General features: G+C 44.0%; 1 protein-coding gene across 1 annotated transcript in view; it reads left to right on the top strand.

Moving 5' to 3' along the window:
* Positions 1-26652, top strand: part of NTN4 (netrin 4) — a 97058-nt gene that overhangs the window by 44946 nt on the left and 25460 nt on the right. The window contains exons 4-5 of the mRNA XM_065421132.1: positions 17852-17978; positions 26298-26486. Of these exons, the coding sequence (XP_065277204.1) occupies positions 17852-17978; positions 26298-26486 (316 nt within the window). The remainder of the gene's footprint in view (positions 1-17851; positions 17979-26297; positions 26487-26652) is intronic.

Genomic DNA, 26652 nt, shown 5'->3' with positions numbered 1-26652 from the left:
ACCAGCTTGGCTTAACAGTGAAATCCTTGCTGACCTTAAATGCAAAAAAGAAGCTTACAAGAAGTGGAAGATTGGACAAATGACCAGGGAGGAGTATAAAAATATCGCTCAGGCATGCAAGAGTGAAATCAGGAAGGCCAAATCGCACTTGGAGTTGCAGCTAGCAAGAGATGTTAAGAGTAACAAGAAGGGTTTCTTCAGGTACGTTAGCAACAAGAAGAAAGTCAAGGAAAGTGTGGGCCCCTTACTGGATGAGGGAGGCAACCTAGTGACAGAGAATGTGGAAAAAGCTAATGTACTCAATGCTTTTTTTGCCTCTGTCTTCACAAACAAGGTCAGCTCCCAGACTGCCGGACTGGGCAGCACAGTATGGGGAGGAGGTGACCAGCCCTCCGTGGAGAAAGAAGTGGTTCGGGACTATTTAGAAAAACTGGATGAGCACAAATCCATGGGGCCGGATGCGTTGTATCCGAGGGTGCTAAAGGAGTTGGCGGGTGTGATTGCGGAGCCATTGGCCATCATCTTTGAAAACTCATGGCGACCGGGGGAGGTCCTGGATGACTGGAAAAAGGCTAATGTAGTGCCCATCTTTAAAAAAGGGAAGAAGGAGGATCCAGGGAACTACAGGCCAGTCAGCCTCACCTCAGTCCCTGGAAAAATCATGGAGCAGGTCCTCAAGGAATCAATTATGAAACACTTAGAGGAGAGGAAAGTGATCACCAAGGGGAAGTCGTGTCTGACTAACCTAATTGCCTTCTATGATGAGATAACTGGCTCTGTGGATGAGGGGAAAGCAGTGGATGTGTTATTCCTTGACTTTAGCAAAGCTTTTGATACTGTCTCCCACAGTATTCTTGCCGCCAAGTTAAAGAAGTATGGGCTGGATGAATGGACTGTAAGATGGATAGAAAGCTGGCTAGATCGTCGGGCTCAACGGGTAGCGATCAATGGCTCCATGTCTAGTTGGCAGCCGGTTTCAAGCGGAGTGCCCCAAGGGTCGGTCCTGGGTCCGGTTTTGTTTAATATGTTTATTAATGATCTGGAGGATGGTGTGGACTGCACTCTCAGCAAGTTTGCAGTTGACACTAAACTGGGAGGCGTGGTAGATACACTGGAGGGTAGGGATCGGATACAGAGGGACCTAGACAAATTAGAGGCCAAAAAAAACCTGATGAGGTTCAACAAGGACAAGTGCAGAGCCCTGCACTTAGGACGGAAGAATCCTATGCACTGCTACAGACTAGGGACCGAATGGCTAGGTAGCAGTTCTGCAGAAAAGGACCTAGGGGTCGCAGTGGATGAGAAGCTGGATATGAGTCCACAGTGTGCTCTTGTTGCCAAGAAGGCTAACGGCATTTTGGGCTGTATAAGTAGGGACATTGCCAGCAGATCGAGGAACGTGATCGTTCCCCTTTATTCGACATTGGTGAGGCCTCATCTGGAGTACTGTGTCCAGTTTTGGGCCCCACACTACAAGAAGGATGTGGAAAAATTGGAAAGAGTCCAGCGGAGGGCAACAAAAATGATTAGGGGTCTGGAGCACATGACTTATGAGGAGAGGCTGAGGGAACTGGGATTGTTTAGTTATGATACAGTTGTGTGGAAGCATGCCCAAAAGCATAGCTGAGAGTTATAACAGAAGTTGTGGCCATACACACTTCATATGTAAGCAGAGTCTGGATGAGCTCTCCCCTGACATCTAGTGGTGAACTGTGGAAAAAAAGACTTCAGAAGCTGATCTCGTTTGCCTGGACACATCCACCCTGTCTAGGTGCTCAGCATGATGGGACTGCTTGCCCAAATGTTGTATCCCCAGTCTCCTTGTTTTTGGGGCAGGAGTAATAAAGGGTTGCTATTCTTGTTGTATGAACCGAGGGCAGCAGAACTGTACCTGGCATACCCCAATGGAGGGACTCACCCTCAACTGAACAGCACTCGTTATGCAGGGGACATGGGTTCCAAAGCCCAATGAGTTGAGAGAGGGTGGGGGACAAGTACTTGCACCTGGTGGTGTGGGTCCTAGATACCATTTGACCCTTCCTCTCTCCATGGTATAATAAAAGAGCTAATTTAGACTCAATTGAGAGTCTTGTTACATGCTGCAGAGCTGAAAACACTGATACCTAGGACTAAGTATTAGACCTACTTTGAGACAGTGTCTCTATTGCAAGAGACTGCCCAGTGTGCACCAGCAGTGAGGCTCCCCCACTAACAGCTGAAATCACTGAGAGCTGTGTTAAGTGTGTGTGTGGGGGGGGGCCTGAAGACATCTTGGTGAGGAGGCAACTGGTGGAGAGGTGTGGCCAGCAGCTACCAGGGTGGCTGGTGGAGAGGCGTGGCAAGTGGCCAGCAGAGAAGCTGGTGGAGAGGGCCAGAGAAGAGCCTTTCAGAGGCGTGGCAATCGGCCGTTGGGGCGACGAGCAAGTGCCCAAGCAGTGCAGCATGTAAGGTACCTCCTTACTACCACCACCCGCCTTCCACACAGGGTTGGAGGTCAACTCTGCGGATGAACCTCTGAACTCTGGGGACTTTTGGGTTGCTGGACTTAAGACCCTGAGGGGAAAAGGACCCTAGTTGCAGTGTTTTCCCAAATTAATGCTGAGATAATTTCCTCCTTTTATTAAAAGTTTTAGCTACACTCAGACTCTGTGCTTGCGAGAGGGGAAGTAAATCCTCTTAGAGGTGCCCAGGGGGTCGTGTTTAATTGTCCCAGGTCACTGGGTGGGGGCTTGAGACGGTTTTGTGTTGTATCATCGAAAAGGAGCCCCTAGATACTGAACCCGGCCCTTGTTGCTGCTGGCTTAACCTGGCACAAGGGTTACACGTATATGAATATATTCTGTAGAAATAATAGTGCACAGGTAACCGTGTGAAATAAGGAAAGAAGTCAAAGGCCAAACCAGAAGAATACCTCCCCCCAATTGAATGGGACATTAAGGGCTGGTCTTCACTATGGGGAGTTCGATACGGCTGCAATCGATGCAACAGGGATCGATTTAGCGGGTCTAGTGATGACCTGCTAAATCGACGGCCGAGCACTCTCTGGTCAACCCGGTACTCCAGCTCTCCGAGGAAGATTAAGGTAAGTCAACAGGAAACCATCTCCCATTGACGCAGTGCAGTGAAGACACCACAGTAAATCAACCTAAGCTACGTCGACTCCAGCTATTTTATTCACGTACCTGGAGTAGCATAACTTAGGTCGACTTACCCCCATAATGAAGACAAGCCCTATGTTGAAAATTTAATTGCACAAATGTCAGGGAATTGAAATATAAAGTTCCTACAGCAAAGTTAACTCTTAGGGTCTACTTTGTTAGTCCATTCCAGCCAGCATAGGAGCAGTCACAAGGCTTTCATCAGGCACTGTTTCAGCATCTGCTCAGCCTAGGACATGAGAGTTGAAAAGATGGTTTAGAACCACCCAGGTGTTTCCCACCAATAAGACCAGATCAGTTGAGAATTAAGCCTCATGGGCTAGATCAGGAGTACTTGTGGCACCTTAGAGACTAACAAATTTATTTGAGCATAAGCTCATAAAATCCTTATCTGTGGTAAATCAGCTGAGTTCTGAGGACTTTAGTGAAGTTACATCAGTTTACACTAGCTAAGGATCTGGCCTTATGTGTTTAATTTTAATATTTCGAAAGGGCCTGGTGTCTGAGAGAATACCTCGGGTGGGTGCGGGAGAGGGGAGGTTTGTGGGGACTTTAGCTCTTTAGTTAGAAGAACCCAAAGAAATATCAGGAAAATAAATTCATGTAGAGGAAGCATTTTACTTAGAAATGTACACAGAAGTTTACATGTGCTCTGAAGAGTTATTGTGCCAAATTAGAAGACAAAATTCAATCATTAAAGTTTGAAACAGAAGGATGTCAGTCCTGCTTTCAGTGCAAATCTTAACACAACTTCAGCCTCCGATTTGTCACTAACATCTGCATGGTAAAAGCAATTACCAAAAATGGAAATATAGAGGCTTTAGTTTTCCAATAGTACTGCAGAATTTGACACAAAAGCTACTTGTCACAGCCAGAATGCTCAAAAGGGGGTGCCTGGAGTTAGGGACCTTCATCCACATTTCCAAAAAGTTTCTTCTTAAGATAAAACTTTCCATGCTTAGACTCTAAGGTGAAGTTTTATAGGAAGGTTCATGTAGAATCTATTCAACCATAGATGTGGGGGGAAATTATACTCTTGCTTTAAAATATATAGTTGACTTGGTTACACATATAACTTTAAAAAATGGCAAAATTTTAAAACTTCAGACTTCACATGGAGCTAGTCCTCAATGGGAAACAGTTGTTTGGCATGTGTGAATTTTTGTTTTTTAAATAACAAATTTTAAATTATTTCTAAATTGTGCTTTTTGTGACTGTGCAGTAAACACATTCTAGTAAGTTTGTTACTTACACTTTGCCTGATTTTATATTATGTATAATATATGTAGTGTAGTGTTTATATATGCATGTGAATGTATATATCTGTAAACGCACAACATACTACTTACTTGTATGTTTATGACATGCCATGCATCAGAGTAATTCACCCTGTAATTGTGTCTGCTGTTAGGAAATTGTCAGTGGTTTAATCCCATCACCATTAAATCAAGCCCATATAGATTATATTGATGAAAATGGGAAAGAAACACTTCCAACTTTACAAACATCTAGGCTTTGTTTCAGCTCCTAGCTAATTATGGCTTTCAAAGCTGGACAGTGAAAGAGCAGGATGTGGTGTGGCAGTCTCTGTTCTGCAGGTCAGGGGAGTGAACAGAAGAATAACAAATGTGTGCTTTGGTAGCTCAGGGTGTATCTGACAGGTCTCAGATAGATCTAGCAAAGCAAGTTGAAGTATTTCAGTCATGTCACACTCAGCAATCTGGAAGAGATGATACTACAAAGCTGAATGTCAGATACGTGGGAAACCAGTGGTCGAGTGCTAAGGATGTAGGTGAAGACTAATATTTGTATTGATCAGGGATTTGATATGGGGCATGAGGACTAAAATTCAGATTGTTAATATTCCAATGTGGCTACACAGCTCCTCCCTATTCCCTGAAAACCTTTTTTTGTGGCCTCATGAGTTGTGGCCTCATGAGTTGGGAGCCCAACTTAAAAAAAAAAATCTTTTGTGTAGTGTTGCCTTTTTTGGGTAGAAGGATGGCTGAAAGCCTGGCTCAGGGCACTGGGGGTAGGAACAGATATTGTACAGTACCTGGGTCATGGACATACAGAGTTCATTTCACTCTTGGTTGAAACAGATGTAATTCCAGTGAAGTTAGTGGAGTTACATTGCTTACACCACGTCTGAATCTGGAGCAGAGTAGACTCTGGGTCACTTTTCTACATTAGCCAGGACAATTGACTACTAAGATGGCTAACATGGACATCTGATAAGCTTCTCTAAGAAAAATACGTTCAAGTTAGCTTCTAATATATAAAACAGTAGTCAAGAATGATATAAAACAAGAGGCTGTACTCAAAGGTATTCATTTTTGTCTATATGCAGAGGTCTGTATGTTCCCCAATGAACACTCCATTAACTTTCACTTTGTGGGTGTTGTGGTAGCCATGAGTTTCAATAATTACTTAAATTTACCTTACCCAATAGCTAAATTCTCTGACTGCAACTTGGATCAGCTGGTTGGTATTATTCTGCATTCATCTGCCAGGTTTGTTTGGGATTTAGAAACAGCTTTATTTCATTCTTAGCATCCAGGACTGCAATGGCTTTGAGACATGCAGATCAATATCATGATTTTGGTCATAGGAATGAAGGAGTGGCAATTGATTACTTAATTATTTACCATTAATAAATTAGACCTAATGTCAAATCTGTTTACATTATTACTGCAGATTGACTAATGATTATATGTCTCAAGTAAGTGGCAGTTTTTTTGTGCTGATAATTCTTAATTGTTCAAGCTGACCTATTGATTTTATGAATTATCTTCAATGGTCTACACATTCTTAAAGGAAAGTTGTTCATATCCAGTGTGTAGATTTGTTATTGCACCTGCTCTGTTTTTAAAAAGCCTCTGGAATTACATGTACCATAAAGGCTCACTCAGGTTTTACCAAATTATCATGGAAGTTAGAGACACGAGAGATTTGTTAGGTTATCTAGGTCATGCCTGGCCAATGGAAGATAGTTTCTGACAGTACATTTAAGTGCTTGGCACAGTTTAGTTTAAAGTAATATAATAATACCTGGCTCTTATAGAGTGCTTTTCAACCACAGCTTCAAAGCACTGCACAAAGGAAATGAGCTCAGCCCAGGCTCTAGTAGCAGAAAGTTCTACAGCCACAGGCCCACCATCAAGATCAATCTGGACTCAACCATTTTAAAGTATACCCAGGGCTCCACCACCCAAAGGGTCCCTGCCAGTTGGAGCTGCTGTGAGAACCAGAAACTGGGCCTCAACTTGACAGATAATAAGCAGTGAAGAACATCTCTCACCTTTGCTTTGTGCTCTGCATTGGTTATCTATCCACTCTTGGGTCCCAAATGAACAGGAGCCCAACTGTCTTAGGGACTGTCTTATTTTCCAGCAGTTGCAACTTCTGAGTGGCCTTCAGGGTTAGCCCAAGCTATGAGCCTCCAGAGGTTGGGTTTTTGACATGTAGTTGTTACGCTGTCTGGAGTGGGTCATGACCGTGAGTGCTAATCTCAGGGCAGATGTCAAAAAACAAGGCAGACACCCCAAACTGATGGTATGTGCTATAATTAGATTTCACCAACCCAGTAACAAATGTGAACTCCTGAAGCACTATTACAATCTTACCACAGAGTCACAGACTGTCCCCTGGGGCATTCCAGTCTAGCTTGCCACCCAGGCAAGATGGACTAGAGATAGTTGGTTGCCATGCACCAAAGATCACAAAATATTCAGGTTGCTTCCAATCCCAAGAAACCACTTACCCCAGGTCATTTTGTACCTCAGATCTCACCAAAGACAATGCTCGTAGCCAATCCTGTAGGAAACTAACTAAGGATTTATTAACTAGGAAAAAGAAATAAGAGAGTTATTTACAGGTTAAAGCAGGCAACATATATACACAAATGAGTTAGAGTCTATGGTTACAAAGGGTGACAGAGTTGTAGTAATCTGTCTGCACTGAATGTCTTTTAGGGCTAACCCAGGTTGGCCTGGGGATCTCTGCTTTTGTTTTTAGCTCTGGCCCTTGTAAGAGTCCAAACAGCAAAGAGAGAGAGAAAATTTGTGTGTGTCCATGTTTTATCCCCCTCTTCCAGCATTCAGGCTGATGGGAGGAGCTTTCTTGCACATAGCACTTTAATGGGTATGAGAGGGCTATTAACCCTGTCTTTTTATCATGATGTTCAACAATGGCCCACTTGGTTTTCATAGTCCTTGGTGGGCGGGGAGCCAGAGCAAGCATTTTTACAGTTATAAAACAAAACTTACATATTACCTTATAGCATGGGAACAGACATTACAAGTAAGATTAATGCATGAGGCAACTTACAAGCATTTTATATAGTCTAAACACTAAATACATCTTTACAACTCTAATGCCTATCTTGAATAATACTATCATACAGATGAGCTGGTTTCCAGCTATGAATTTGTTAGTGTTCAGCTGGAATCTGTCTTTGGTGTGAATTACAAGGACCAAAAATCAGTCCTTTTGTCAAGTCAGTGATCCCCAAAGAACAAGCAGGATTCAAGCCTAAACGCAGTTGTTGCAGCTGAGTTTTGGCCCTTGTAACACACATCAAGACCGGATTACAGAGGAAATTTAAGACCAGCGCAGCCTTTGTAGACCCGTCATCAGCCTACAATATGGTCTGAATTAAAGGCCTGATGCTGAAGCTTGCAAGGATCATCCCCTGCCCCAAAACACTATGCCTGCTATGGACGATGCTGAGCAAGAGGCAGCTACGTGTCCACTTGGGAAACAAAGTCAGTTCGCCCCAGTTCCTCAACAATGGACTGCCACAAGGCTCAGTACTCGCGCTGACACTATTCAGTGTTTATATGAGCGACATGCCTCCAATGAAATCACGCAAATTGGCATATGCTGATGATCTTGCCCTGGCAACACAAGCAGCCACCTTCAGCGACATCGAGTCCACCTTGAACGGGGACCTAAACACCATGGAGGAATATTTCAGGAAATGGAGGCTCAAGCCAAATCCTCACAAAACAGCAGCGATACTCTCTGCTACTCCAGACACAATTCTCTGACTTAACCATCTAAATATAAAATTATAGTTGTTGCTCTACATCAGCCATATGAAGAAGAAGTGCTCGGCTGATGTCTGCAGGTAAGAGCTGGCGTCACAATAGTGTTTCCAGTGTTCCTCTCCACACATAATCAGATACCCTTTTTCCTAGGAGCCAGTATTATCCACCATGTTCATCCCTTCCTGTAAGTGCTGCCCATCATCCCCATCTTCCCCTGCATTGCAGTGGGAGAGCAAACAAGCAGGGTGTATAGATTTGTTCTCTTATTGCTTGAAGAGGCATCTCTAATAATGTGATATAGTATTTTTATATTTACTCAATAAAAGAAATGAGAGATGAGCACATGCACAGGATCAGAACAGAGTTCGGCCTTACAACAGTTAAAAATGAATGGGAGGATGAATAATGTACGTTTTCAAAGCTATAATCAAGGTGTTGACCTCATAGCTCTGCTTAATATTCCCAGGCACTATGTCAATCTACCCCAAGGACTTTTTCAAGCTGTGTTTCACTTTCAAAGTTGAGCAGAGAAACTGACAGCATCTTTTGGTCTGTCAGTGAGCACAGCTTGCAAACTGCCTGACTTGACACCATCTAGCACCATCCAGCATATCCTAATAGTGAGACACTAAGGGTAGACCCTCAGCTGGTGTGAGCTGGCTTATTTCCATTGAAGTCAGTGGAGCTATAAAACTTCACATCAGCTGAGGATCTGCCCCTAAACCGCTGAAAACATGGCTGTCCCTCTGCAAAAGGCTCTTCATTTCCTAGCAAGAACAAGGGAGGCTGTGAGAATTAGAGCACTCTCAATAATACGTTTAGTTGCATGGGCCCAGGTCCGCCACGGTATTTAGGCTCCTAACTTCCACTGCTTTCAACGGAAGTTAGGAGCTTAAATATCTTTGAGGATCTGGGCCATGGAGTTTAGATATCAACAACATAGGTGTCTTGCTAAATACTGAAGATGGATACAAAACCGAAATTGGGTCTCAAATCAGGTGCCATGGTGATGAGCTAATTATAAATATCTAGATAGACTAGACTAGGATAGAGGGCAGAGAATAATTTCAGTAAGTGAACAGTTTATAAAACTGAGTGGCACATTAATTAGTGTAAAATGTACAAAAATAAAAGCCATGTTGGAGAATGACCATGTATTAAACTCTTTTCCTCTGCACTTGCATCTTGCCCTCTTCCTGCAAAAAAAGATATACATTTAAAAATTAAATAAAAGAAACAGTCTATTAAAAGTCTGTTTTCCCTCCCATCCATTGTCTATCTTATCTATTTTGATTGTAAGATCTTTGAGGCTAGGATTTTCTCTTACCATGTGTTTGTGTTAGGCAACGTACAGTTGGGGCTCTGATCTTGGCGGCGAATCTAGACACTACTGTAGGTACGTCTACACTGCAAAAAAAGGACCCTTGGCAGCAAGTCATAGTGCCTTGGTCAGCTGACACAGGCTCACACTATAGGGCTCTCACTTCAGGCTAAAAATAGCAGTGTAGATGTTCCCAAGCCCCATGAGTCCAAGTCAGTTAACCCAGGCTCTGAGACTTGTTGCCAATGGTCTTTTTTTTTGCAGTGTAGATACACCCAGAAATACAAATTAATAAATAACAAGTGACCTGACACATACGTTACTTGTAGACAGCACTTTCTTCTTGCTCACTACAGTGAATTCTGGAACGTAATAAATCACAGAGAAAGTATTTTATAAAGATTGACCAAAACACAAGCATATTTGCAATCTGAAAAGAAGCATTGGAAGGTATTAATTCAGCAACAAAAGGCAATGGAAGGAAACATGCCCTAGCAACTGTCTTTGTGCATAGAAATCAGTCACTCGTTTATCTTACACAAGTCAACTTTTGTAACACTGTTTGCATTGTATAGCATAATGAGTGACATTACAACAGAGCTGTCAAGCTAAGAAGGGAAATAGTGTGAAAGTGAACTAGGACATAAAGACCCCAGGACAGAAAGAAAAATAATGGGAAAAGGAATTTCTGGTTAAATTAACCGATGACTGTGTGAATGCTTGAAGCAGTGAAAGGAACTGAGAATTGTTTTTGTGTATTTAGCAATGTTCCATAATGATCCCAGATGGAAAAGCCTTATAGTTGCAAATGTAAATTGAAGGAAATGAAAAAAAATGTGCTCCTTCCATCAACAATGAGTGGGAGCCAAGCTCTGCATTCAGGTGAACATGGGGCCTCTAGAGAGAAATCATTGGAAGCCTATGTGTGCCTTCAACTGCAGAATCTGGCCATATCAGATTACCAGGTACTCATTACCAACTTTACCTCTCTAACCACTTTTATACCCCACTCCTAATTCCACTGTTGCTTTCCCATTGACTGTAGTATTATTGGTGACTGTAGGCCCTGTCTGCCATATTGTATAGTTCCTGCAAGCATCATGTTAGCACTAGTGTAGGCTGGGCTTTAGGTGTTCTTGTTCCTCTAGCCATTCTCCTTTCCCTCTACTTCCCTTTCACTTGTCCTTTCCCCCCTTTCATTGGCATGCATTACAATAGTTCTTTATGATAAAAATACATGTCTGTGTTGTGTGCTGCTAAAACACGCTGATTTGCTGATGCTTAGTTCTCTACCTCTTTCCACTGCACGAGACTCTTCAGACACACCAGGAATAATGTATATGGCTTTGTTTACTGAGCTGAAAGTTGGATACATGTTTTTAGGTTAGCACAGGTGTAAGGGGGGTTGCTAGTAATTCCAGTGCTATTAGACAGAGCAGAGAGATGAGGCTGGAAGCCTCTATTTATCCACAGAACTGTACCGCACAGGAAGGACAAGCTTCTCTGCACTGCCGTCCCTGATCTGAGGTATGATCCCTAAGGGTGATAAGAGCCCTTAAGCCCATTCAGCCCTTGGCCTTTCAACTGAAATTGCCAATGGGGGCTAAGTAGTGCCACTTGTGTTGATGTTTTCGGTAAAGTAGATCTCAGTCCATGCCAAACTAGACAGAGCCCAGCAAACTCATTTCACTCAGGCCCCCAAACAGCCATCAGATGGTAACAGCTTCCAGTCTCCACTGCCCTGAGCTGGATTTGAAGAACGGATATTCTCATTTTGGAAAAGGGATAATGTGGGGGGGGTGGGAAAGTCTTCTGAAGATGCTCATTCAGCACAGCATGATAAGCCTTGAAAAAGGGGATTGCATGGCAATATGCCCCTGATGCCTAAAGGAAGCCCCACAAAAAGGACTCACTGGGAGGATTTACAATACGGGACAAAGTCAGGACCCAAGAGCACAATTTGAGACTTAGAAGTGGGGAGATTTCAGTGGCTATCAGGAAAGACTTGGTGTGAGATCTAGTTCACCTTGCCAGGAACTGATAGTGTCCGCAAATGTCAGTGGGAGTGGCACAGGTGAGTCAGGGCAGTGTGTGGTCCTACCTTTTCTATGATCTAACATAACAAGTGAGCTCAGCAGGGCCTGGTGTTTCATGTTTACTTCTAAGACGCAAGCACAGCAGCATGTGGCCATAACAGCAGTTCCATTCCCCATTCTTTTTTCTTCCTTTCTCCCTTTTCCCCATCCCACTTTCTGGCTCCTTTTCCCCCTCCCTCACCCTCATACCCTGAAAAAGGGTTCCTCCACTTGCCCGTGCAGAGCAGGGCATCGAACACTTTGTCTTTGCAGTCTTGCAGCTGTTCTGTTTCTGAGCAGGTGTCACTTCTGTCTGGCTGCAAACAGCTGACCAGCATTGTGACCTCTGACTTCTTCCTCCCTGAGCTGCTGTAAGGTCTTGGTGGTGCTGCAGTATAGGCCAATGCTGAACTGTCACTACACAGGACCACACATCACTTGTGCTAGTGGGGCTAGTTAAACTGCAACAAGCCTCCAATAAACACACGTACTGCACTGTGATGTCACTGAACAAATCAGGCAGCAGTAGGAGTCTTGCTATAGAAGAGAAAGCTTCCATCTCTGGTTAATCAGACAGAGAAAGCACTGCCAATGCACCTCAACTCTGATCAACAATTCAGCCTTACCTCTGTTATTGCAGTTCTGGGCTGTCAAAGGCTACTAATTTTACTTCGTGTGGTACTATCACTGCACCCCCCACCAACTTCCTGTTTGGAATTGTTCAGTTTACCACACAAGAGAACTATGTCTTAAAAAGAAAGTCAGCCACAAAAGAAAGTAGTCATGCATCTACTCTGCCACTTTGTCTCTATCTGAACAGGAATTGTGCCAATTAGACCACCTCAGGAGCTGGCTCTTATGGGGTGCTCTTCACCATAGCACCTGAAAGATCACAAAACAGTTCTCATCACTGCAGTAGAAAGGCCCTCACACTTTCTCGTAGCCCTGATATTTTTACTCCTTAAACTAATAGGTTGAAAGCTCATTTAGAACCACGGTAAGCACAATGAGTGCAAAGAACATATCTAGTGAAGTTATTCAGAGAGCTCTTATAAACGTGACCTGTTTATCATTCTGATCACAACAGTCTCTCTTTGTTATACCTGGGTTTTATGACTGCTCACACTTTCTTGATTAGAGTCGTTTTCTCCAGAGGTCAAGTGCCAAGTTATTCAGTGGTTGGCATTCTTGCTATATATACCATATTAATGGACAAGTATTGGGACACACAACCCATGCTGTTTATCTCTGCCCCTTCTTCCCTCATGTTCTGGCAGTATAATGTAACGTATTATAAGACACTGACATATACAATTTATTACAGAAAGGGGGTGCTATATTTTGGGTCCACGTGTCCTTTTCTTGGGGTGGTGTCCATGATATCTCTTTGTTGAAGTTCAAGGGTGCTTGATCCTTCTCATTATTTGTAACTGCTGTTTTGCTCTATTATTGTGAGTTGCTGGCTGATTGTTTTGAGTTGCCACTTTTTTTTTTTCATGGCCAATGGGCATGGGAAGAATTGCTGAACACTTAGGCTAGACTGTGGCTTTAGGCACAGCCTTGGGCAAGGTGTGGTACCTCAGGAGTATGTGCCCCAGGAGTATCGAGGAGGCATAATGTCTCAGAGACAAATGCCAGCAGCAAACCGTGACACTCCCCTACAGCAGCTCAGCTGTGCTGGCTGGCAAGGAGGAGGTGTGTAGCCAAGGCTGCACTCAATCCCCACCCACTCCCTGACTGCTAGATCCAGGGAGGTGAATGCTCAGACTGCCCAGGTAGGAGAGTAAGGGTGGTTTTTACATCTTAGTCTCCTGTGCAGGTGTGAAGTCCAAATCACAATCTAGCCCTAAATAAGTCATCCTCATGCAGTGTGTGTTTGTAAAGGTCGGTACGCTAGCTCAACAGTGCTAACCAGCCAGAATGTGGCACCGTGGCTGCAAAAGTCCTACAGACTTATCATGCAAAGAGCCTAATCCTGATTCAGAAGACACTGTTCTTTTACCACAGCCACAGAACAGCAGTTTCCCTTAGTGGTTTCCCTTATTTCTCTCCCCCACCAAACGCATGTATCCACGGACCTTGTGGCTCCCTCTTCCCTGATAGCTGTATAAGTCACGTGGGGAACTCCACTAAACATGCTCAAGGATTTCTTCGACACAAACATGGTCTAAGAGGTTAGTTACAGTCTAACTGTCAAACAGCCAAAGTCTTACATAATACAGGTCTGTCTCATCTTACGCGGGGGTTTCGTTCCGCGGTTAGCACGTAAAGTGAAAACCGCGTATAGCCAAAACCCCATTGAGTTCAATGGCGGGCGAAATCGCCCGCACTACAGGTATAGTATTAAAATTGTTGTTTTTCTCTTTTGTTTTTTTTTTGTTTTTGTTTTTGTTTTTGCCGACTGCGTAAAGTTGAAATCGCGCATGTTAAATGCGCGTAAGCTGCGACAGACCTGTACTCAGCAATAGAAATATCATCAAAGTGTTACATACTCAAACAAAAAAACACAGCCACCAGATCCAGGTAGATGTAATACATTTTTCCCACTGTGCAGCTGGACATTTCTGAGACAAACAGTATTTACAAAATACCTGCTTGCCCACTCCGGGTGTGTGCTAAGCAGGGGTTGTTTACAGTATGTTCAAGGCCCCTTTCTGTTTAGTTTCTTTCAGGAGTACATCATAGTCCCATGTTTACATACACATTTTTCTCCAGAATCTTTTTTTTTATTGTGAGGCCCAGTTGCAAACAGTGCACTGAGAAATAAGGTTATAAAAGCACAAACAAAAGAGTTTAAGGTACCATTTTACAGCAGTAATTAAAAACACATCCAGATATTAAGCCAGATTCATCAGCACACTCTGACTGCTTTCAATTGCTCCTGCAACCCAAAGCAGCCATAAATCTGGCGTAACTAGCCGGTCAAGCTGGCTTTGCAGCTGTTGTGTAATGTTGGAGCAGCACAAATCAGCCAGAGTGGACCAGTGAATCTAGCTCATTATCTTAATAGGAAGTAATCTGAGCAAGCTTGTTTGATTTATTAGCTTCTGTTCTATATAATTTTAAGTGTAGCTGGAGAAGGGGAAAAGCCAAGCAATTAGGTGGTGTTCAACTCTCATTTAGAGCAAAAATGAAACATTGAAAGATCTTTTGAGCTTGGATATCAGTCAGACATCTGAAGAAAGACTCTCATTTGAAATGCCCTGAATACTGTTTTACATTTACTTTTCTATTACTGCTCTTGGTAAATTTTTATTTAAAAATAAAACACCTCTGTTTGGTCAACTCAATTTAGATATACCTATCTCATAGAGCTGGAAGGGACCCTGAAAGCTCATTGAGTCCAGCCCCCTGCCTTCACTAGGCAGGAACAAGTACTTATTTTGCCCCAGATCCCTAAATGGCTCCCTCAAGGATTGAACTCACAACCTGGGGTTTAGAAGGCTAATGCTCAAACCACTGAGCTATCCCTCTCCAGAGACTAGAAGGCCTTTACAAATTTCATCATGTGGAAGTTAGAAAGGGGTTGCAAGCACTTTGGAAGACAGGACTAGAATTCAAAACAAGCTAGACAAACTGGAGAACTGGTCTGAAATCAACAAGATGAAATTCAATAAAGACAAGTGCAAAGTACTATACATAGGAAAGAAAAATCAAATACACAACTACAAAATGAGGAATAGCTGGCTAGGTGGTAATACTGCTGAAAAGAATCTGAGGATTATAGTGGATCACAACTTGAATATGAGTCAACAATGTGATGCAGTTACACAAAAGGCCAATACCATTCTGGGGTGTATTAACAGGAGTGTTGTATGTAAAACACAGGAGTCATGCTGTACTGGGCACTGGCAAGGCCTCAGCTGGAGTATTGTGTCCAATTCTGTGTGCCACACTTTAGGAAAGACGTGGACAAATTGGAGAGAGTCCAGGGAGAGCAACAAAAATGATAAAAGGTTTAGAAAACCTGACCTATGAAAAAAGATTTTAAAAACTGGGCATCTTTAGTCTTGAGAAATGAAGACTGAGGAGGAACCTGATAATAGTCTTCAAATCTGTTAAGGGCTGTTATAAAGAGGATGGTGATCAATTGTTCTCCATGTCCACTGAAGGTAGGACAAGAAATACTGGGTTTAATCTGCATCAAGGGAGATTTCGTTTAGATATTAGGAAATCTTTCTGACTATAAACACTCTAACAGGCTTCCAAGGGAGGTTGTGGAATCCCCCTCATTGGAGATTTTTAAGAACATGTTAGACAAACACCTGTCAGGGCTGGTCTAGTTGTATTTGGTCCTACCTCAGCACAGGGGCTGGATTTGATGATCTCTCGAGGTCCCTTCCAGCCCTACATTTCTGTTATTCTAAGTGCTCCAAAAAGTATGCATTGGTTACAATAGCAAAGTCCTCATTAATGTTTTTTGATAACATGGATGATTGATGACGTTGCTTCCCATATTAAGAGATGTGCCTGCACACCTGCAATATCTTGCAGATCACCTTTGATTCATGGCCTGGTTACAACTGAGCACCACAACACATTTTCAGTTTGCAGGTATTCATGAGGCTCAAGACTCATCTAACATGTATCTGACTGCAATAGCCTTCAATGGGCCATGCTGGTATCTGAGAATAGTCACACCACAGTGGTACTCTGGCCACACCCACTTTCCCTTGGTGACACTTCTAACGTGTTCCCTATGCTAGCGGCTAGAAGAGGGGTTGGTAGAGCACTAGCTTTCCATCACCTGAGGGTCCCCCTTGCGCTCGGCTTTCCAGCTGTTATGCACCACTGGAGCAGTGCAAAGCAGCCTGAAGGGCTGCAGATCTGGCCCTAAGTGTGTACCCATACTTATGGCTTTCATATAACGGTACATGATAAACTATGGGAACTCAGAGAGTACGCTACTAAAACTACTCTCTGTATTCATAATCTATCTGTTTTAGGGCTTTATACTGTCACCCATCACCGTGGTATCTGTGCACCTTCAACATTAAATCAATAGCAAGAGCATCCTGAGTGGATTTCACAGCATCTCTGGCTCTTCTCCCTTGCAGAGAAAAACTCTGCCTCTCTCGCTCTATATGGGGGAAAGATTTTTTTCAAAGAGGAAGGTTCTGGAGTGTTTTCAAAAGCCAGTTAGACTCTGGCTTCATCTAATCTCCTCTGGAAGTTCATTCCATAGCCGGAGCCCCTCAACCAATAGTGCTTTGAAAATCACAAGAAGAGTTTGGGATGTTATATATTTGTATATATGGTTGAAAGCGTAAATGCAGACTATTTACCCAATGACTAGCTTCAGACTAGTGAGGCAGACACTGTGCAGGCCCTTTTCAGTTTTATCCGTTATTATTTAACTATTGCAATGGTGCCCAGAACCGGGGTCAGGACTCCATTGGACTAGGTCAGTGGTTCCCAAACTTTAACAACCTGTGAACTCCTTTCACCAAAATGTCGTCTCGCGAACCCCCTCCTAAAAATGAATATTTCCAGGGATTTTCTCTTTTACCTGAGTATAAATTATAAAAGCAGTGATCTTGGAAATATAAAATTTGTTTTTATGACATGCATATTACACACTATTATTAATTATTATTTATCATTACACTATTTTTATTACATTATGAAAATGGCAACACTCTTCCGAGATCTCACTTTCGTAGCTTGTATCACTTTGAATAAGCTTGTTATAAGACAAGGCTCCTCTGTTTCATCAAAAAGTATCAGATGTGAAACATCATGAAGGTATCTAAGAAGCCAACTCAAGAATTCCTCTTACACAAGCATTCAGGTCTTGAGCAGTTCAGGCAAACAACATATGTTACAACAAAGCCTAAACTTGTTCTTCATAATAATTTTAAAAACAACACTAGCTGCCTATTTAATTTTAAAAACAGCAAAAAATATGCACCTCCCTTTCCATTTCTTGTAAGGAGTCTTGAAGTATAAAGCTCCTCATTGTGACAGACATGCTTGCTTTGATCTGCTTAATTCTTGGAAATCCAGGGGCTCTGGGCTGCTGGTCCCGTGGTGTCCGGGGTCCCTAGGGACAGCTCTGTCCGCCATTAGGGAATTTTTCCCCGAGAACCCCCTGTAACATTTTGTGAACCCCCAGGGGTTCACAAACCCCAGTTTGGTAACCACTGGACTAGGTGCTGAACAAACACATATAAAGACACAGTCACTGCTCCCAGAGACCTTGCAGTCTATGCTGTGAATGATCCTGGTTCTGTTTTCCGTCACTAGGTCCATGGAAGGTGCATGTGTAAGCACAATACAGCAGGCCACCACTGTCAGCACTGTGCTCCACTCTACAATGACCAGCCCTGGCAGGCTGCAAATGGCAAAACTGGAGCCCCAAAAGAATGTCGATGTAAGTAACCGATTCATGAAAGTGCCTCAAGACTGTCAGCATAAATGAAATTCCTTATCACACCCTTTCTCTGATATTTCAAAAAGGTAGCTAATAGCCAGACGACAGATGGTTGTTTGTGAAGTAACTTACTGAGTAGAGAACTGACGTCAGCATCCACCTCATGTTTAAACATTGGTAACTGCTCTGTTTGCAAAGCTGCTAGCATGTAAATTCTACCAAGAACATGTTAGGTATTTGCTTGGCTTTCTTGTGGAATCAAAGCACAACTACTCGAGATGTTGGGCTCCTATTGCAGGCACAATGCAGTTAAACAGAATGTATTGGACACTGGATGAGAGACAGAACTACAGATAAAGAGTTGGCACAGCTTTCATTTTCTGGCTTTAGAAAGTAGAATCAGCCATAACTAACAACTGTTTGTATGATACACTATAAATTAATGAAGATGTACTTTTTTTGGTGGTGGGGTTGTTATTTGGGGGGGGGGGTTGCCATTTTAAATATTGCCAGGAGATTTTAAATGTTGGTATTTAATATCCAATGTTAAAGATTAAGGCCAACATTTTTTAAAGTGTCCACTAATTTGGTGTGCATGAAGTTCTAGGTGCCTAACTTGTCACTTTTAAGGCTGGATTTCAGAGTTTCTAAGCACTCATAATTCCAAATGAAGTGAACAAGAGCTGTAGGCTCTCAGCAGCTCTAGAAGAATCAGCTCCGAAGTGTCTTACCTGGTGCCACTCAATAAATCCACAACTCTGGTCATTGCTACTATACACAGGGTGTTCTCCAGGAAGGCATCAGGGCTTCCGAATGCCCTCTTGCCCCTGGTCTGAAATAGCTCAGATTTGCCATCTTTCATGTTTTGCCTGGCTTTTGAGGGAGTTAGGGTAGACTGAAATACTGGCCAGTGTTTTGATGTGGTATTATTTGTATTTAGAGCTGCTCCTGGGTAGAAGGGTGAGCTGACTGCAATTTTTGTTTCATTTTGGAATATTCAATGATTGGGAGAATTCTCAGAGCCTGTGTATGTGTAACCCTTGTGCTTTATACTGCAATAGTTTATTTTTCAGTCCAAAGGTTCAAAGCCAAACCTTCTGCCCGTGAATCATGTTCTTCTTCCTCCCTCCCTCTCAGTCTCTCAGTTTCTCTTGTATGTATAGCATTTTCTGCTGAGCTCTGGTTGGCTCATATCTCAGACAGAGATTATGTAAGACCTGCCTGACCATAATGATGACTTTCTAAGAAGATTTAAGAAATCTACTGAATATGCTCAGTAGCTACCACATACTTCTCTGGACATTTCTAGCTGAGTCCCTGGCTCTGCTCTCTGCATGTGTGCAGAGACACAGATATCCATTCACCTTCCCAATGCTACTCTCTTTTTCTTTGGACTTAAAAATAAGATGTTGCTTTATATTTTGCATTTGGGCACTCTTGTAGTGTTCTAAATTGAAAGAAAAAATAAAATAATAATTAAAGAATTTGATGAAAGTGTCATTCTCTAGAAGTAACAAATTTGTGAATGGTTTCAGAGTGGTAGCCGTGTTAGTCTGTATCAACAAAAACAACGAGGAGTACTTGTGGCACCTTAGAGACTAACAAATTTATTTGGGCATAAGCTTTCGTGGGCTAAAGCCCACTTCATCATAGAACTATAGAAATGTAGGGCTGGAAGGGACCTCCAGAAGTCATCAAGTCCAACCCCTGTGCTGAGGCAGGACCAAGTATACCAGGACCATCCCTGACAGATGTTTGTCCAACATAGAATCATCATAGAATCATCGAATCATAGAATATCAGGGTTGGAAGGGACCTCAGGAGGTCATCTAGTTCAACCTGCTCAAAGCAGGACCAATCCCCAACTAAATCATCCCAGCCAGGGCTTTGTCAAGCCGGGCCTTAAAAACCTCTAAGGAAGGAGATTCCACCACCTCCCTAGGTAACCCATTCCAGTGTTTCACCACCCTCTTAGTGAAAAAGTTTTTCCTAATATCCAACCTAAACCTCCCCCACTGCAACTTGAGACCATTACTCCTTGTTCTGTCATCTGCTACCACTGAGAACAGCCTAGCTCCATCTTCTTTGGAACCTCCTTTCAGGTAGTTGAAGGCTGCTACCAAATCCCCCCTCTTTCTTCTCTTCTGCAGACTAAATAATCCCAGTTCCCTCAGCCTCTCCTCATATGTCATATGCTCCAACCCCCAAATCATTTTTGTTGCCCTCCCCTGGACGCTTTCCAATTTTTCCACATCCTTCTTGTAGTGTGGGGCCCAAAACTGACACAGTACTCCAGATGAGGCCTCACCAATGCCGAATAGAGGGGAATGATCACATGCCTCGATCTGCTGGCAATGCTCCTACTTATACAGCCCAAAATGCCGTTAGCCTTCTTGGCAACAAGGGCACACTCTTGACTCATATCCAGCTTCTCGTCCACTGTAACCCTTAGGTCCTTTTCTGCAGAATTGCTGCCTAGCCACTCGGTCCCTAGTCTGTAGCAGTGCATGGGATTCTTCCGTCCTAAGTGCAGGACTCTGCACTTGTCCTTGTTGAACCTCATCAGATTTCTTTTGGCCCAATCCTCTAATTTGTCTAGGTCCCTCTGTATCCTATCCCTACTCTCCAGCATATCTACCACTCCTCCCAGTTTAGTGTCATCTGCAAACTTGCTGAGGGTGCAATCCACACCATCCTCCAGATCATTAATGAAGATATTTAACAAAACCGGCCCCAGGACCGACCCTTGGAGCACTCCGCTTGATACCGGCTGCCAACTAGACATGGAGCCATTGATAACTACCCGTTGAGCCCGATGATCTAGCCAGCTTTTTATCCACCTTATAGTCCATTCATCTAGCCCATACTTCTTTAACTTGCTGGCAAGAATACTGTGGGAGACCGTATCAAAAGCTTTGCTAAAGTCAAGGAATAACACGTCCACTGCATTCCCCTCATCCACAGAGCCAGTTATCTCATCATAGAAGGCAATTAGGTTAGTCAGGCATGACTTCCCCTTGGTGAATCCATGCTGACTGTTCCTGCTCACTTTCCTCTCCTCAAAGTGCTTCAAAATTGATTCCTTGAGGACCTGCTCCATGATTTTTCCAGGGACTGAGGTGAGGCAGACATGTTCTTAAAAACCTACAATGATGGGGATTCCACAACCTCCCTTGGAAGCCAATTCCAGAACTTAACTACCTGTATAATTAGAAAGTTTTTCCTTATATCTAACCTAAATCTCCCTTGCTGAAAATTAAGCCCATTACTTCTTGTCCTACCTTCAGTGCACACAGAGAACAATTGATCACCATTCTCTTTATAACAGCCCTTAATAGATTTGAAGATTGTTATCAGGTCCCCCCATCCATCTTTTTTTCTCAAGACTAATGTCGCCCAGTTTTTAAAATCTTTTTTCATAGGTCAGGCTTTCTAAACCTTTTATCATTTTTGTTGCTCTCCCTGGATTCTCTCCAATTTGTCCACGTCTTTCCTAAAGTGTGGCACACAGAATTGGACACAATACTCCAGCTGAGGTCTCGCCAATGCCTAGTACAGCATGACTCCTGTGTTTTACATACAACACTCCTGTTAATACACCCCAGAATGGTATTGACCTTTTGTGTAACTGCATCACATTGTTGACTCATATTCAAGTTGTGATCCACTATAATCCTCAGATTCTTTTCAGCAGTATTACCACCTAGCTAGCTATTCCTCATTTTGTAGTTGTGTATTTGATTTTTCCTTCCTATGTATAGTACTTTGCACTTGTCTTTATTGAATTTCATCTTGTTGATTTCAGACCAGTTCTCCAGTTTGTCTAGCTTGTTTTGAATTCTAGTCCTGTCTTCCAAAGTGCTTGCAACCCCTCCCATCTTGGTGTCATGTGCAAATTTTATAAGCATACTCTCCACTCCATCATCCAAGCAGAGGTGAAAGTAGCACAGAGGACTTACCAGTACAGGGGCCCAGCTCCGGGCCCCCGAAAAGGGTGAGACCTTGAGCGGAAGGGGCGGAGCTGGGGAGTCAGCCTCCCCCGGCCAGCCCATCAGCGCTGCCCAGACCACGCCGCCTGGGGCTCCAATGGCGATTTAAAAGGGCCCGGGGCTCCGGCCACTGCATGGTAGCAGCAGTGGCTGGGAACCCCAGGCCCTTTTAAATCGCCGGGCCCCGGGGCAGCCTCCCGTTTTGCCCCCCGGGTCCCTACCGGCAGGGCCGCTGACGGGAGAAGGGGAGGGCAGTGACGTTAAAGCGCTGCCGTGGTAGCGCTTTAAAGTTGGCTGTATACGGGATGGTACCGGCAGCCACTTCTTACTGGTACTACCAGCCCATACCGGTCTACTTTCACCATTGCATCCAAGACATTATGAAAATATTGAATGGTACTGAACACAAGACTGACATCTGTGGGATCCAACTAGATACACCCTCCCAGTTTGACATCAAAACATTGATAACTACTCTTTGAGTACAGTCTTTCAAACAGTTGTGCACTGACCTGATTGTAATTTCATCTAGACCAGGGGTGGGCAAACTTTTTGGCCTGAGGACCACATCTGGGTATGGAAATTGTATGGTGGGCCATGAATGCTCACGAAATTCACAAATCAGAGATATTCAAATAAACTTTATTTAATAAAGATACATTTTAGTGGAAATAAACATTAAACCTTACTTACTATTATAAATACCATCATAAAGTATTATAATAATTAAACCAAACTTACCTCCTTTCCACACCCTCTTTGAGTAATTTGAACAATGCAGCTGGCACTCCTTGGCCAACTACTCTTTGTTTTATCCTCAACAATGGAAAATTAACACTACTAAAACAGCAGAGTCACCTAAGCCAACAAGTAGCAGGCACGTGGGCTTGCACGTTCCAGGCTCTGATGACGCGTTTGGGTTGTGCAGCTGCAGTAACATGTGTGCCCTCACGTAGGTCCCACCTGAACACATGGGAGCGTCGGACAGGCAGAGCAGGGAAAGCCCCCAACCCCACTCCCCAGCGGGAGTGCCGGAGCAGGGCAAGCTCCCGACCCTACTCCCCGGCAGGAGCACCGGAGCAGGGCAAGCTCCCGACCCCGCTCCCGGGGGGCCGAATTAAAAGGTCTGAGGGGTCGGATGCGGCCCGTGGGCCATAGTTTGCCCACCCCTGATCTAGACCTCATTTCCCTAGTTTGCTTATGAGAATGTCGTGTGGGACTATGTCAAAAGCCTTACTAAAATCGAGATATATCACATCTACTGTCCACTAGGCCAGTAACCCTGTCAAAGGAGGGAAATAGGTTGGTTTGGCATGTTTTGTGATAATGTGAAAGTTCTTTATACATTTGAATTTCTAAAGTTTTTATAAATGAGGCCCATTGTTCAAACATTTGGTTTTGAGTGCTTTATTTTTTATTTGCAAGGACCTTCAGCATACATCAGAATCCATATCATTTTCTTCCATGATCATTCTGCATGTTACTCAAAACCATATCTACTGAGCCTGAACATAATCCAGTTAAATTAGAATATGTGTTAATTCTGTAAATTTAAAGAACTGTACCTAAGGCCTGGTCTACACTACGAGTTTAGTTCAAATTTAGCAGCATTAAATCGAATTAACCCTGCACCCGTCCACACAACGAAGCCATTTACTTCGACATAAAGGGCTCTTAAAATTGATTTCTGTACTCCTCCCCGATGAGGGGAGTAGCACTGAAATCGACATTGCCATTTCAAATTAGGGTTAGTGTGGCCGCAATTCAACGGTATTGGCCTCCGGGAGCTATCCCACAGTGCACCATTATGACCGCTCTGGACAGCAATCTGAACTCGGATGCACTGGCCAGGTAGACAGGAAAAGCCCCGCGAATTTTTGAATTTCATTTCCTGTTTGCCCAGCGTGGAGCGCTGATCAGCACAGGTGACCATGCAGTCCCGGAATCAAAAAAGAGCTCCAGGACCGAACGGGAAATACTGAATCTGATCTCTGTATGGGGAGATGAATCTGTTCTATCAGAACTCCGTTCCAAAAGACGAAATGCCAAAACATTTGAAAAAATCTCCAAGGCCATGATGGTCAGAGGCCACAACAGGGATTCAACACAGTGCTGCATGAAACTTAAGGAGCTGAGACAAGCATACCAGAAAGCCAAAGAATCAAATGGACGCTCACGGAGGGAGGGGCGACTGACGACTGTAGCTATCCCACAGTTCCCGCACTTTCCGAAAACCATTTGAATTCTGGGTTGAGCTCCCAATGCCTGAAGGGTCAAAAACATTGTCGTGGGTGATTCAGGGTATATGTTGTCAGCCCCCCACCCTGTGAAAGCAAAGGGAAAAAAATCATTTCTCGCCTTTTTTCACTGTCACCGTATGTCTACTGGATGCTGCTGGCAGACACGGTGCTGCAGCACTACACAGCAGCATCCCCTTGCCTTGCCTTGCGGACAGCAGACAGTGCAGTATGACTGGTAACCGTCATCGTCGTCTCGTGGGTGCTCCTGGCTGGCCTCGGTGAGGTTGGGCAGGGGCACCTGGGCAGACATGGGTGCTCCTGGCTGGCCTTGGTGAGGTAGATTGGGGGCGCATGGACAAAAAAGGGAATGACTCCAGGTCATTCTCTTCTTTAAGTTTTGTGTAATGGAGATTCAGTCCTGCCTGGAATATCATGCCAGCTGGAGGCTTCTGCCTCAGGCTGCTCTCCCAGTCGGCAGCACTGCGCGGTCGCACCTACCCCAGCCTACCCCTTGCTTCCAGGGCTCACAATCAGATACTTTTTGCTGCAAATAAAAAAATTAAGCTGCCGTTTAGAACTGTCCCCCAACATACATATCCTGGGACATTTTGTATTTTACCAGTGTCAACCAAAGGCCCCCACACAAATGGAGATTCAGTCCTGCCTGTGCTTCTATCCTAGTGCTTATCACAGATTCCCATTTTCAGCTATAGGCTGAGCAAGTGCAGAATGGTGGTTCACTCGACTTCGCTGTAAGCCAACCGCCCTCCCCATCCCCCTTTGATCTCTGCTTGCAGAGGCAATAAAGTATGTGTTGTTTCAGATTCATGCATTCTTTATTACTTCATCACACAAAAGGGGGGATAACTGCCAAGGTAGCCCAGGAGGGGTGGGGGAGGAGGGAAACAACAGGTGGGATTGTTGTAGGGGCACCCCCTAGAATGGAATGCAGCTCATCATTTCTGCAGGATGTCTGGGGCTCTGACCCGGAGCGGCCGTTTGCCTCTCTGGTTCTTTAGTAGGCTTGCCTGATATTCTACGCAGGACTGACTCTCCATTAGACAAAACTTAAAGAAGAGAATGACCTGGGGAGGCATTCCCATTTTTGTCCAGGCGCCCCCCGACCAATCTTACCGAGGCCGGCCAGGAGCACCCATGACAGCAGCAGACGGTACAGTATGACTGGTAACCGTCTTTGCCAACTTGCAAAGCAGCAGACGATACAGTATGGCTGGTAGCCGTCTTTGCTAACTTGCAAAGGCAAGGGGATGCTGCTGTGTAGCGCTGCAGTACCGTGTCTGTCAGCAGCATCCAGTAGACATACGGTGACAGTGAAAAAAGGCTGAACGGGCTCCATGGTTGCCGTGCTATGGCGTCTGCCCGGGCAATCCAGGGAAAAGGGCGCGAAATGATTGTCTGCCATTGCTTTCACGGAGGGAGGATTGACTGATGACATTTACCCATAACCACCCGCGACAAATTTTTGGCCCCATCAGGCATTGGGATCTCAACCCAGAATTCCAGTGGGCGGGGGAGACTGCGGGAACTATGGGATAGCTATGGGATAGCTATCCACAGTGCAACGCTCTGGAAGTCGACACTAGCCTCGGTACATGGACGCACACCACCGAATTAATGTGCTTAGTGTGGCCGCTTGCACTCGACTTTATACAATCGGTTGCCAAAAATCTAATTCTGTAAATTCGGAGTAATCCCGTAGTGTAGACATACCCTAAGAAAATGAAGAAAATAAACAATATTGACAAGATGTTGGAGGACTTACATTACATTAAAACATGAATCCCTAATTCATTAGACTCAAACCAACATAACTCACCCATGGCCCCCCAACAGGGCACAGGTCTCACTTGCAAGATTCCTTGAACAGTTAGTTACACTGGAAATGTGAGTGCTGGTATAACTGGGTACTTTTTTTAAAGACATCTGCTGGCCTGTATGTACATTTGATTTTCTTTGCTGTTTCAGCTACTGCTGTATGTTCATTTTTCAGCATTTGCATTAACCTTTTATACACACCATAAGCTTTCCTTTTTTAATGAGTCTTTTTGTTCCCTTTGGCTTGATCCCAGCATGTAAATGTAATGGACATGCTGACATGTGTCATTTTGACATGGATGCATGGCTGGCCTCGGGGAATCGCAGTGGTGGAGTCTGTGATAACTGTCAACACAACACTGAAGGGCAGCATTGCCAGCGTTGCAAGCCAGGCTTCTACCGAGATCTCAGAAGGCCTTTCTCTGTCCCAGATGCCTGCAAATGTAAGTCACTGTCAATTAACTAATAAAATACCTACTGAAACTTGAGGGTTAAATACTAGAAGACAAGATCCTCCCATCTTTCATTCGTGCTGCTTTAACAGGGGGCTGTAAGCTCTCAACAGTACATTTACTTCTTCATCTTTGGGTTTGTTTAAGGCTGCTTACA

Source organism: Emys orbicularis, chromosome 1 (assembly GCF_028017835.1).
Source record: "Emys orbicularis isolate rEmyOrb1 chromosome 1, rEmyOrb1.hap1, whole genome shotgun sequence".
In the NCBI taxonomy this organism is placed as follows: Eukaryota; Metazoa; Chordata; order Testudines; family Emydidae; genus Emys; species Emys orbicularis.
This window is presented reverse-complemented; position numbering and strand designations above follow the sequence as displayed.